The sequence below is a fragment of the Acomys russatus genome, chromosome 1 (assembly GCF_903995435.1).
Source record: "Acomys russatus chromosome 1, mAcoRus1.1, whole genome shotgun sequence".
Lineage (NCBI taxonomy): Eukaryota > Metazoa > Chordata > Mammalia > Rodentia > Muridae > Acomys > Acomys russatus.
The window spans coordinates 18,349,667-18,364,163 of NC_067137.1; the positions used below are offsets into that span (position 1 = coordinate 18,349,667).

A 14,497-nucleotide genomic window follows, 5' to 3' on the forward strand; every position below is an offset into this window, starting at 1 on the left:
GAGCAAGGAACTAAGCTCACTGGTAAAGTACCCACTCAGTATGAGCAAGGCACTAAGCTCAGTGGCAAAGTACCCATCCAGTATGAGCAAGGCCCCGGGCTTGGGTTTGATTTCTAGCATTACCATGCACATATCAGTGGGTATGTATGTGCACGCATGTAAATATGTATGCATGCAGGTTTTTAACCTTTTAAAGTATGTTATCATCAGCTTTCTCTCATTCCATATTAGGTTTTTTATACCTAAGAACATATACAGCACACAGAAGGGTGAGTCTTGTTTTTGTTTTTGTTTTGTTTTTCCAAGACAGGGTTTCTCTGTGCAGCCCCGGCTGTCCTGGACTCGCTTTGTAAACGAGGCTGGCCTCAAACTCTTGGGATTAAAGGTGTATGCTACCATGCCAGGCTAGGAGTCTGTCTTACTAGGAAAACATTTCTGGCTTTTCTAGGTTTGAGGGCAAAGGCAAGATGCATTACGTTTTCCCCAAGAGTCTCTCACCTGCAAGCATGTGAACTCATCCCTACAGAATGGGCCAGTTTATGAAGAGACACACAGTTCTTTTAGAAAGTGTCGACAGGAGCTCTGGAAACACAGCTAGAACATACCACTGAGGCCGAACATCTCAGGCAGTGCTCATTTCTGCCCTAGAGAGTTCCCTGGTGAAAGTGAACATCTTTTGTTCCAGGGATTGTTTGGTGTCTCACAGAGATGGCCAAGTGAGTCCTCCATTGGACTCTTTCCTGCGCCCATCAAAACACTTACATATGTGCATCTTGGGTCACAAAACACCAATGCCCCCCACACACACACAATCTCACCCCCACAAGCAGAAAAACCATATTCTATTCCTTTGTCTAGAATCCACTGAGGACTTGGAAAGAAGAACCATGAGCAAAGGCCAATGAAAACCCAAATGCTCTGTGTATCTCACCAGCAAAGTCCATGGACGGCTCAACTGTTCACCATGTTTATTTTCTAAAACTCAGTGAAAAGAGAAGCTTTGGGCCAGTTGTGAAAACAGGTGTGTTGCTCTCAAGGTCATTCCTTCATTGTGTGATTATCCAAAGGGGTGGCTGAACAAAGGAATCAGTGATCAGACAATGGGGCTGGGATGGCAACCGGTGAAAATGCCATACTTGAGTAGCCAGTTCGCTCCCCATAGACACAGTCTTTTGAGACTGTAGTAACAGTAGGAATGTGCTTCAGGGACAAACATTTTCAAAGAGGTCCAACTCTGAGATCTGGAAAAATCAGACTAGCAACATTCTGGCCATGATCCTTATGAGGGTCTCCATAAGGCAGTTGTGGGAGAGGAAGAGCAATTTCTGGCCAGTCTGCAAGGGCAAAAGAGACTGTACAGGAAGAGCCAAGCAAGGCATCAAGTATTAACTCATGGAAAGGTTTATTATAATGCCCTGGCTCCCCAACTACCCCAGGAGGAGCAGACATTGTCCCACAACAATTGAAACAGATGTTTCCACTTTGTAAATATTTGCTAGTGAAATAAAGGTTTGATTTTTCCAACCTATCCTTCAGCTATTATGACACTGTACAAAATCAAGAATTTATATGCTGAAATGCCTGATTTATTTGGAAACAGTAGGCCAATAATGTAGCAAGCCACCAAGTCAGCTGTTCAGAGTGGAAACTAATGCTTCCCGCAAATGCTCTGCAACTTTTATAAATGTTCCATAGTCAAGGGTGTGTGGATAGATCCCAAAAGGCTGCTTTCCAATCTCGTAATCACAGAGATATCATCATCGAGCAACGTGGAACCGATTGTGTTTATTTTAGAATCTTAGATTCGCCCTTTCTTCAACTACAGGAGAGAATAGCAGTAAGACGTGACACTGACTGTGTCTAGACTTTAAAGGAGAAAAACTAAAAACTACACAATGTTCCTGTGGCAAATGATGCGAGAGTTCCTTAAATCTGTATCTTTGTTCCTCACATTAAACTACCAGGAATGTTTACATTTCAATTGAAAATAAAATTTGGCATGAAACAGCCCTCTCAAGCTGTTGTACCTCATGTTTATGTAACAGCTCTGAAGTTGCAAATACATCAATTAGAAGAGTCTCTATTTATAATAGTCTCCCTAAGAATGGATTCCTTTCAAAAGGTTATTTTACTAAAGGAAGTGGAAGCATTAACAATTGTTCCACAAAGTGAAAATGAAAAAAAGAAAAGAAAAAAAAAAAAAACCAATTCAGGGTCATTTGTTTCCTGGAAGGAAATTATTTGTGCTTTAAACATGTGATAGCAGATGTTAATCCTGAATATCGTCCAAACTAAAGTGAGCTGTCTTCTCACAACATCATATAGCTACATTCACTTTTCTTTCAATCAGCTCTGTAGTTCATCTGAAGCCCAGAAACTCCCACTTGTTATTCCTCACATGTTTGCATCTAAGTGATGAAACCAAGACCGCCGGGGCTGCAGAGACGGCTCAGTGGTTAATTGTACATATTGCTCTTCCAGAACCATCCATGTTGGGTGACTGACAACAACCTGCTCCAAGGCCTCTTTTGGACGCTGCGGACACTGCATTCACACATGCACAGACCCCACCCCAACATATACATATGTATAATACATACATATTCCTATATACACACATACCACTATATATGCACTTATACATACATACATATATGTATACACATACACACACATAATCGAAAATAGATCTTTATTGGAAAAAAGGAACTCAGACTCACTTCTATAGTTTTGTTAAATGATGAACCACATTTAACTAGTCAAAATGTAATTAACTTTTGTGAATCTACTGTGTATGTAAAGGTTTGTCCTCTAATGCCAGGCATGCAAATTCAGAACTAAATTTACCATCACATTGGGAAATGCAAAAATTATTTAGGAAACCCTGTGACTTCCCTGTCACATGACATTTTTATCTCACTGAGGTAAATAACTAGAAGGTATTTATTTATTTATTCACTTTACATCTGATTGTGCCTTCCTCCCAGTCTCCCCTCACATTCCAGAAATATTTCTTTAAAATATTAAATATTCTATCCGGGCATGATGGCACACGCCTTTAATCCCAGCACTAGGCAGAGGTAGGCGGATCTCTTGAGTTCGAGGCCAGCCTGGTCTACAAAGAAAGTCCAAACTAATCAAGGCTACACGGAGAAACCCTGTCTTGAAAAACCAAACCAACCAAACAAAAAAATTAGTAAATATTCTTTTAAAACATTAATAGCTCTATAATATGTCATTGTATATATACTGTGATTTACCTATGCACATTCATTTTCAGTACATTTGTTGTTATGACTAACCTAGTGATGATCAATCACATGCATTTGATATTACATTTAAGTGCAGTTCATACCTGTGTTTTCATTGGATGCACAACACAGTAAATACTTCACTAACCTGTTACTTGAGTAGGAGCAATCACTTGGCTGGCACTTGATGTAGAAGCTTCCGGAGCCACTTCCACAGGCACAGGGGGTGATGTCTTTTCAATCACTACTGCACAAAGGAAGGAGAAATATAGGAAAATTAAACCTTGGCATGTACATCCTTGTGCAAAATGGAAGTATGACTTCATCTAAATAATACAGTAGCTCTGTTCAAGAGCTGCTAATGATCCTGAAATTGAATGGCAGTAAAGTCAAGAGTTCTGGTTCGACTAAACATATGACTATTTGATAAATAAAAAGTTTCAGTGTTTGCACACATACTACTCCTGATCACTGATGACAGTAAGGCTGACCTTTCCCGTTATATTACATACATTACTCATCTCACACTAACACTGTGCTAAAAGAGGAATGTACAACAATGTGCTGAAACAGGCATTTCACAATGAATTCAGTGATACAGCCCAATGATTCATTAGGTACAAGGACACACACACACACACACACACACACACACACACACACACACACTCCTTACGATTTCTTCAGAGCACCCTAATAAACAACACATATCAGCACAGGCTACCTGGAAACTGCGGGTGCAGGTGAATAGTTGAAACACCTGGGGAGAGCTGTGGTTGCCCAGGCTCAAGTTTGGTTTTCTCCTGATCCAATGAAGGTATTTCCTGGGTGGTTGTTTTAGACAGAGAGAGAGAGAGAGAGAGAGAGAGAGAGAGAGAGAGAGAGAGAGAGAGAGAGAGAGAGAGAGAGATCGGGAATTACTTTTATTTTCCCATGTGGTGTTATTATTATTTTTTATTTAATTACTTATACGCTCAGGAAGGCAACATTTCCACAGGATCAGATACACACCTATATATGGGACTTTAAAACATTGTGCTGCTACGATGTCAAATTCTTGTTCTTAGTGGCTGTGCTAGCTATACATGTGCTCTCATCCATTTCCTTGGAGTTCAAAGTCAATCACTGAAAGCAAGGACCTTGGTTTGACCTCCAGCTGGGCAATACTAACCCTAATTGGGGACAAACTATACTTGTCACTCACAAATGACTCTGCAGCCGTATTTTACAGATTAAATGATTGATGTAACAATCGAGCCATAAAGAAGATCCACCAAACTTAAGTACTTTAAGCCAAGCAGTCGCTGTGGCCTTCTTTAGCTCCACATCTAACAAGGTAACATTCCCCAGCTCTCTCAGCAGTGGTAGGCTGGCAGAGACTTGCGGCTTCCTACCTGGACCTCAAGCCAAAAATGAAGGGAAAAAAACCCATCCATCATCACAGCTATAGCTCTGTAGGGGCTCATGCCAATGGGACAGTTAATCTAGTTAGGTAAGTCATAGCAGCGTGGGGCCAGAGCTCAGGACATCTCATTAAATGCATTCATCAGGTTACTTCCTCTCTGCTACCCAGCATCCTCCCTCCTGGCTTGACTTGCAGAAAGCAAAATTTCACTCCTGTCCTACTTCTTAGCTTTTGTTACTACTGTTTATACATCTGTGGTGGACACTCTCACAGACAATTTCATGAAAAGGCAGTTTTGTAAGTATGAATTCCTACAGGGTAACTTTGGACATGCTACAAGTTCCTCATGCTCCCACCCTGGACCCCTCCCCCACAAAATCAACCAGCCTCTGAAACTAACTTCATCCTTTCTCTCAGTGCCAAAAAATAAAATAACCCATTCCACCCAGATTTAGTTACTCTTTAGGGTTTCCTCTTTCATTCCTCACTCTCAACCCTGCCATATTCAGTATTCTTTGTGGTGGTCCACACTTTTCCTTCCTTTCTTCCTTCCTTCTTTCCTTCCTTATCTCTCTTTCTCTCTCTCTCTCTCTCTCTCTCTCTCTCTCTCTCTCTCTCTCTCTCTCTCTCTCTCTCTCTCTCTCTCTCTCTCTTTCTGAGACAAGGTTTCTCTGTGTAGCCTTGGCTGAGCTGAAACTCACTCTGTAGGCCCAGTTGGCCTTGAATTCAGAGATCCACCTGCCTCTGCCTCCAAAATGTTGGGACTAAAGGCGTGAGCCTCCACTGCCCAGGGGTCAACCCTTTTCTTATCCAGAGTCCTCGGTGCTGCAACCTGGACTTATCTCTGTCAATCAAATTATTGTATCATTTTGTTGGCTTTTCAAGCCTTTCTATATCAGTCAATCCTGCAATACTTCCAGGAATCACTGAGCTGTCACTACGTTTCCCCACATGCCCTCCTCTCCATATGAAGGCAGGACTGTTACGTGTTGGGGATGGCCTCCATCAGTCTCTGGGTCTTCTCCCCTGGAGCCCATGACACAGACCAATAAAGAGCAGTCCGCAGTCAAGCATGAACTCTGTCCTGTGGTTTCCAGGGAGAATCTCCCATCCTCCCTGGGTGTAGCCTGCCTCATCAGCACCACATCTCCACTTAACAGCCAGAGAGACCCAGTACAGCAGCTATTTCCCAGTGATTCCAAGTGCAGCTCAGTGTTTTCTGCCCCTCAAACCACTACGATGTTTCCTTTCTAACACAATCTCTGTTGCTCTCCACCAAACCTTCACCCATAGACATCTCACCCTTGGACTGACCTCCTTTCTCCACATCTACCTTTAAGACCACGAGACCTTTGTAAAGGATCAATACTAAATAGATCCTCATTTCATTCCCCACCCTGATTACTCCCATTTAAATTAAACTGAAGTTAAGACTGTACAAGGAAAATGACCGAATGAAGTTAAGACTATAAAAAAATGTTCACTATCTCTTTCTGATTCAATCCCCCCTCCCACTCTCTATGTGTGTATGGGGCATGTGTGTGTTCACATCCATGTACTAGCGCATGTGTATGCACATGCACTTGCATCTGCTAATGCAACTTCATCTATGTGCATGTGCACATAGGGGCCGGAGGTTGGCACGATGTCTCTTCCTTGCTCACTCTTCACCTTACCACTTGAGAGAGTCTCTTTTCTTTCATATGTTATAGTTAAACAGCACCACAAAAAGAGAAGGACAAAGCTGAGTTATGACAAGTTTGTTTAGCCAGCTGATTGGCATACTTCCAAGCTCAATGATATTTTTTTCCTTTGGATCGTTCGGAGCTAAACTGAAAATCAACAGAATGGCAAGCTACCGTACATCATCCATCTTTCAAGATGCGAATTGAGGCACCTCAGTGCAAGTCAAGTATGAGTTCCTCCAGGCTCAATATACCATGACACCTCCCAAGGTGAGTGTAAGCATTCTACAACTATCATTTCCTTTTTCAGGGTTCCTTTAGCGCGTGATAACACATGCTCCCCATCAACAACTGGAACACCATTCAAAAGAGCTTATTTCTACATCTCCCCGCTTCCCACGTAAGTTTTAACACCTAATACAGTCTTGGCAACAGGATGAATGATATATAAATTAAAAATATTTAATAATTACATAATTTTCATATTATTGAGTAAAGATTCAAAACAGGGTGCAGAGAAGATGCAATATTACACAAACAAGACATCAATTTGGGAGATAGATGATCGCATCTCCTGTTGCCGAATCTCACTATTCTTACCCCGACCTCATGTTGCCAAACCCGAAACATTTTCTCTAAAATTTCCAAGAAACAACATTTAAGCATTTGATTGTGGCTTTCAAGGGTAAGTGCTGTTTTTAATCTAATTCGATCTAATTTTAATCTAATTTGATCCAAATGTTTGTGTTAAATTTTAGTTGAATCAGTGCCTCACTAAATTTATATGCATACTGAGAATACACGAACACACAAAAAAGCCTTTCTTCCCACGGTTAGTCTGGGCAACCAGTTGACTCTGAATTCTGCTCATCACTTTCTTCTCCCCAGAATTCAGCTTCTGTGGCAACAGTCAGTGTTCCTCACCCATTCCCCGAGACCTCCTAGCTATCCCTCTCTGGACACTGAGAATAGCAACACTGTTTAGAAAATCCTGTAATACAATTTCTTATATTAACTAATTGTGTTTCCTTACAGTAAATGATCCATAACGCGAACATCCGAAAGTTAACAATAACAGCAACAAAAACCCCTCCATATCCTAAAAAGTGTCTTGAAGTCAAAAAGAGAGAAGACTTTAAAAAGCAATGAATGAATTACCTTCTCAGGAGGTGCTGTTACCACTAGAACCAGAAAAGAGAGATGGGAATTAGCATAGCCAAGCACAGTCCACTCATCCTATTTCAGTTTTCAAAAGGCATTAGAAAGCCAGTATCTCCCCCAACGATTGCTAAGCAATGAAGCCGAACATGGAACCCCAGCCATCTACCACCTGGGAGGGTTTTACACATGAATGGCAAAGAACACTTTGTGCTACTTCATTGTTCAGCTATCAAAGTTTAGAGAGCAAAGGTTTAGAATCTTTCATTCAAAATTAAGAAAATTAACCTCAAGTTTGAAGAAAACACTTCCTGAAACATTACTTAATGCTTAATCTTGACTTTTGGCAACTTCTCATGTCTTAGAAAACAAATGCTTCCAATGTTCAGAAATCCGTCTGATGTCAGTGTTTAAGAGAAAGGATGATAATTTTTCATTGAGACATGAAAATTTTTTTTTGCATTTTTAATATAACCCAGCTTTTAATGAAGGCTTCTGATTATTTGCATGCTGAATAAATCAAACAAAAGCCAAACCTCATAAGCCAATAACAGACAACTATAAATTAGCATCAATATAATTAGCAACTTAAGTATGACACAATGACTAGTGGCTCTTGCGGTGAGGTGAGGCCTTTGTATTTTTGAAATGATTGTTTTCATTAAGCAATTCTTAGCACTAGTCCTCAACTTTGCTTATTACTTGGAGTCTTCCGAGTCACTCTGTCTCCTTAACCATTAGCAAGTAGGTTGGATGCATTAATTTCACGAAGTAGTGAGGCTACTATAAATTAAAACCATCATTCTTTCCATGGGAGGAAGCTAGCTGTGTTTCTACCCTATGAAAGCCATTGTTAAGGAACTCTAGAGGCAGAAGCACACTTATGCTCATCTCCTTCTGCTAAACAAAGGATGAACAACCTAGGTCACCGGTTCTCAACCTTCCTAACCCTGCAGCCCTTTAATACAGTTCCTCATGTTGTGGGGACCCCGAACCACATTTCATAACTGTAATTCTGCTACAGTTCTGAAGCATAATGTAAATTTCTGATATGTAGGATGGTCTTAGGTGATGTCTATAGAAGAATCACTCAGCCCCCAAAGGTGTTGTGACCCACAGGCTGAGAACCAGTCTGATCTAGGTAGACAGAGACAATGCAAGTGAGGTCCTATCTGCTCTGCCTACCCAAGAAGACTTCCAGCACTGTGAGTGAACCAGTAGAAAGAAACAGGCCAGAAGTCATCACTTCTCAAAGCCCAGAAAAACCTCTGCCCTCGGGAAAGGAAGAATGTTATGCCAAGCTCCCACATAACTCACAAAGGGGCACCCCAAATTCTTAATCCTTGCCTAAGAATCAATGGCAAAAGCCAACAAGAGCTTTTTTTTTTTTTTTTTTTTTTTTTTTTTTTTTTTTTAAGGAAATACATATATCACTTACAGACCTTAGTCATGGGTCCTATTTTACACTTTTTATGACACACAGCAAGCCATGTCTGTGTCTCGGATTTCTCAGAAGGTAAATGAAAGGACTTTAACAGGGCCATTCCAGTACAGTTTCCTCGCCCATTAAAACAGTGCACATTTGAAAATGTCAGCAGCATTAAGGCCAAGAGCCATGCTCTAGAGGGGTACAAAGAAATAAAACAGTACAGTCGTAGAGATGGGCAGCTAAAACCCACACCCAGCCTGTGGGCTCACCTTCGGGTTCCGCCACTCCTGGCCCATGTTCCCGCGAGGAGGTCAGGGCCTCCACTGGCTCTTCCTTGGCTGGGAGAGGTGGAGGATGAGTACTTTTAGCAATAGGTTGAGTGTTCTTTGGCTTCACAAATACAGCTTCTTTACCTATATGCTGATGGATTGGCCTGCGTCTATGAACGCCAGAAACCGTATAACCCATTCCACCAGGACAGATTTCCTTAAAAGCAGCTAGATTTGGGATGGGAAAATATTCCTTTTAAAAATCTAACAGTGCAAACTTATACAGAGGAAAATATCATGATGAATATCTCTTAATAAATCATCACTAATATAGGTACATTTCAAAACTTCAGAAACAGATGCAAAGTGTAAGCATTGTTTAAATTCTCATAGACTTGCCTATTTTCAGAAAAAAAATTCAGCTTCTACTTTAAACATTTATTCACCTATGAATTGCTCATTTTACTTAATTAGGATATACATAAATTATATAGGATATGTATTTAGCATGGTTTTTATATATCACATTTATATGCTAGTAGCCAATATGTCACTATGTAGACTACATTATATACGTAAACAATAGTACAATAAAAAGATCTGTAATATTCTAGGAGTCATTTTAAATACAGGTGACAATCATCTTATATGTGAATATGTAGTATTACCAATAGTTACGTTTTCTCACTTCCATTGCTTTTGTGCCTTCATTGGCTATTAACAGAGAACATCTAAGTGAAATGACAAGTGAGAAAAGGCTCACTATAATCAGAGAACTGGGGTACTGAACCCCCCTGATTTGTCTCCAGTTGATAAACTCAAGGACTCAGCCAGTATGGAGTGCTAGACTAGAATGGGAACACCGGTGAAGAAGGGGTAAACAGGGGAGTGGTTTTGAAGAGGTCCTTCTGATAGTGCGAAGAAACCCACAGGGTTGGAACAAGTCTGAGGCTACAGAGAGAAGCCAAAGCAACAAGGAAATAGCAGACCACACTGTGTGTGGGTCTCTATACGAGCAGACAGGGACAACAAGCGGCAAAACTCTGGTCAGTTTCACCACCCAGAGGACAATGGGGCATTCTGTACCATGTAATCATCACTCTGGCCAGGTTAAAAAAAAAAAAGTCCTTAGAATACCTCTTATACCTCTTTTGCTTTTCCTCTCTGAGTGGCCAGGGTGTGATGTGTGATTTGCAGACCTCCAGCAGCAATCCCCAAGAGTGGAGAAAAAAAAAAAAAAAAGACAGGTAGGGTAGCGTGGGGCTGACAGAGGCAAAAGCCACATAATCCCTGGGATGTTGGTGTTGGAAGCAAATTTCCAAATGCAAACAAAGGGGCTTATGGTCAAGTTCTTGTTTCTACTTTTAAAATTGAAAGCAAAAAAAGTAATTTCTCATTTTCACCGGACAAAAAATCTTCTATTGAATGTACTGGACCTGAAATCAGTCCTTAGTAAAAAGAAACTCTACAACACTCCTGTAAAGCACATTGAAATACTGTTTTTATAGGGATCAGACAGTCAACTGCAGAACCTACTAGGACAGAGAGTTCCTAATTAAAAATGGATAGTTCCAAATGAAAACATGGTTTTTCTACCAAAGCACATATTTAACTAAAATGATCATTTGAGCAACACTTAAGCATAAAAATTTTATCTTCAATATTGTAATGAAACTTAGTTACTGTACTTTGGGAAGTAGCTCTGATGTGCATTTCCCATCTTGGTTACACTTCATGTAAGGATTAAAACACTGTCAACTTAAAGAGAAATGGGGGCCTCAGAATAACAAAGCGTTTTAGTAATGAATGCATTGGATGGCACAGGAGGGTACCAGAGCCTATGGGAGGGCTCTAAAATCATCCAGTCTGTGAATTCGCAAGCAACAAATCACTTTGCCCTTAACTGTTCCTTTTGACTGTAACCACTACCAAAGGTGAACCATAATACTGAAATTTACATCTAAATCCTGTCTACTCTTGTGGAATTTGCTACACAAAGTAGTGTAAGATATTTCATGGCCCTAGAGATTTAATGCACTTGCCCATATAGGAAGCTTTCTCTAAACAAAGCAATTTAGTGTGGTGTCTTGGCAGCTACACCAAGCTAGTGAAACAGACACCACACTTTCCTTGACCATAAGATGCCCAATGCTTGCGGGTCTTGTCTCTTTCTCCCCCGTTGACCTCCTTTGACTCTGCTTGAGAATTTATTGATTCCTTGTTAAAAGTAAGTTATCTAGAGAAATTTGCACTCTCAGAGGACTAGGTAATTATATACCAAACTGAGGAGTAAAGCTGCATAAGCACTTGATGCCCTCCAAAGTTCACTGTGTTTTTGGCATGGTCTCCTTTGGAGTTACCTTTGTAGAATAAATCCAAAACTGAACAGAATTCCTTATATTTCCAATTAAAGAAAGCAAGTGCAAGTTCAGTAGTAAGTAAGTCACAAAGCCATTATTGTGAAATGATGGATGGTGAACCATTAGGAAAGCACATGGCCCTGTACAGCTTTCTGGGGTTTATACTTAAATATCAGTCTGCACATTCTGGAAGCTGAGAATAAAATGCAAGGGTTTATTTTCTTAGCTAAACATTCAAAAGGAAGTCTACTGTTGACCAGAAATAATGGAGAATTCCTTTGTACATTTTTTTTATGATTTGAGCTTCTATAGCTATGCTTTCTTCAGAAACGATACAAAGACATTATACCATTAAAAACTAAACACAGAAACCAAAAATAACCCAAGGTGCTGAAGTCATTTTGTTCCCATATCTGGTAACATCTGTGTGTATACAGCTGGCTACCGCTTACCTGTGCCTGGGAGGGGACATTTCTCACAGTGTGGGCCCCAGGCCTTGCCCACACTACAACAGCAGATCTGCTTGCTGAGGTGAACAGAGAGAGGATGCATACACTGCCTTCCGGGACTGACAAGACGGTAACAGGGCCCTTTCTCTTCGGAGATCAGAGGGGGATCCGCTAAAGAGAGAGAGAAAGCCTAACGTCACTGAAGAAGCAAGTCATGCCAACTTTAAGTTAAAATAAGATGGCCCTCACAGCATGCATGAGAAACCATGCTTTAAGATAAACCCACCTAGGTTAAAGGAATCATTCTCAGAGTCAGAGCACCAAATGCTGTAGCTCGTTATTCCTGTCTCTGTCTGGATTTTATTTCTTTTAAACAAATATTGATATAGGAATGTGTATATAGGTTAAATGTTTCCACCAATGGCTACATGTCCAATAAACCTAGTCATCTCTGATTACTCACAATTGTGACCGATTTGTCCCTAGACAACATTGGTTCTAGGACAACAGTTGGTGACAGTCCAGGCACCATGGAAAAGTGGGAGCATAGATATATCACAATCCAGAAGCTGGGGAGCTGGCTGAAGCTCAGGAATTCTTACCCAAAGCCAGAGAACATAGATGGCAGGCAGTTGCTGACCTGCCGAGGTACACAAAGCCCCAAAGTAGCAAGCGAAGGAGAGCAGGCAAAGGCTCAGTCCTCATCCTATGCTACAAAGGCAACCAGGCTGCTGGAATCCAACTCCTACCTCCTCCCCCTGATCTTCTACTGTAAACTAGCGAGGGGTCATCACTCAAAAGCCTGGCACAGGAGGCAAAGTCGAGAGCAAGATACAGCCTTGTCTTTGAGATGTGTATTTCTTCGTTTGCTTGCTTGTTTGGTTGGTTGGTGTTTCTGGTTTTTTGTTTTGTTTTGTTTTGAGACAAGGTTTCTTTTTTTAGCCATGCCCGTCCTGGAACTCACTCTGTAGATAAGGCTGGCCTCAAACTCAGAGATCTATCTGTCTCTGCCTCATAAGTGCTGTGATTAAAGGCATGAGCCACCCTGCCTGGCACCAAGATGTATATTTCTTAATTAATGCAAGGTTGGGGTAAGCTACAGTACCAGGTCAGGGTGACCCAACACTGCTGAGTCAGTCCCAGGTTGGTGGCCTCCTGTCTATTTCCCCATCCTGGCCATATCTCTTCTCTCATGGTATCATCCCATCCTGCCTTTCCTCTAGCTCCCCGTACTCACAAGTCAATCCAACTTCCTGCCTTCCCTCCTTAGATGCACATTTTCACCTTTCCAACAGGAACTGACTCTCCATGTTAGATGCTCTAAGAATAATCTGAATAATTAAGGTGTGTAGCAGAGGAAGATGCAAAGGACATGACTGGCTCTAAAATGTGGATCTGTCACTTGCCTGTTCCCCCCATTTTCTGGAAACTTGCCGTGATAGGTTAAGTGGGAGATGTACCCTATAGTTCGAGGCATTTGATAACTTGGTCCTCAGTTGACAGTGCTATTAGGGGAAGTTTAAGTGGCAAAGCGTTACTGGAGGAAGTAAGTCACTGGGAGCACATTTTGAGATAAAACAAAACAAAACAAAGCCTCACACACACACAAAACCAGCCACAAAACAAAACTCACTACTTCCAATTTCTTTTCTCTGCTTTGAGGCTGTGGTTCAGGATGAGAGCTCCTGGACTGCTGTTCCTACTGCTATTCCTGGTGCCTGCTGACTTGCTACCCCCAACATTAAGGACTCTAACCCTTTGGAAATGCAAGCCAAATTAGACTTTGTCTTCCTTAAGTGGCCTTGGTCATAGTGTTCTATCAAAGCAACAAAAAAGTAATTAGTACACTCCTCTATACTGACTCTTATTTTTTATATTTTGATTTACATTACAATTTTATGAGTTTATGGAAAACACACACTGGTTGGTAATAATGATTAGTTTTGTGTACCAACAAGGCTAAGAAATACTACTCTGATATTTAACAGATACTGGACCAGCTGTTGCTTTCAGGTGTTGGCTGGGTAGTGTTATTTTATAGGACATGGACATTTAAGCCAGGGGACTTTGACGGAAACTATTTATCCTCTACAATATGAGTGGGCTTCACCCAATCTTTTCATGCATTTACAAGGGAAAATACTGATCTGCACGGAACAAGAATAAATTCCATCAGTCCCGGTGGAGAGTCTGCCACCAGCTCCGTAGATGTTAAAGTCGTCAGTCTCTGTGATTATGCCAGCCAGTCTGCTGAAATAAATACCACCTCCCCTTCTTTATGCAAAGACATATATGACATGAATGCAGGTACACATTTATAAATGCATACACTAACATTCAAGGAAGAGCAGTTCTCTAATATCTGTATTGTATATGGGGAGAGTATTTATTTTAAAGAATTGGCTCATGTGCCCATGCTCTCATCCTGTTGATTCTATTTCTTTTTTTTTTTAATGCTAAATTATATTCTGCTCAAACCTCAATAACTTTT

The 14,497-nt window shown here is 41.0% G+C and overlaps 1 protein-coding gene across 1 annotated transcript in view; it reads right to left on the reverse strand.

Moving 5' to 3' along the window:
- The window catches only part of Ltbp1 (latent transforming growth factor beta binding protein 1), a 399,918-nt gene that overhangs the window by 101,908 nt on the left and 283,513 nt on the right, over positions 1-14,497 (reverse strand). Inside the window, exons 11-15 of the mRNA XM_051167245.1 lie at positions 12,010-12,177; positions 9,198-9,425; positions 7,500-7,522; positions 3,976-4,075; positions 3,400-3,498 (exon numbers count right to left, since the gene is read on the reverse strand). Of these exons, the coding sequence (XP_051023202.1) occupies positions 3,400-3,498; positions 3,976-4,075; positions 7,500-7,522; positions 9,198-9,425; positions 12,010-12,177 (618 nt within the window). The remainder of the gene's footprint in view (positions 1-3,399; positions 3,499-3,975; positions 4,076-7,499; positions 7,523-9,197; positions 9,426-12,009; positions 12,178-14,497) is intronic.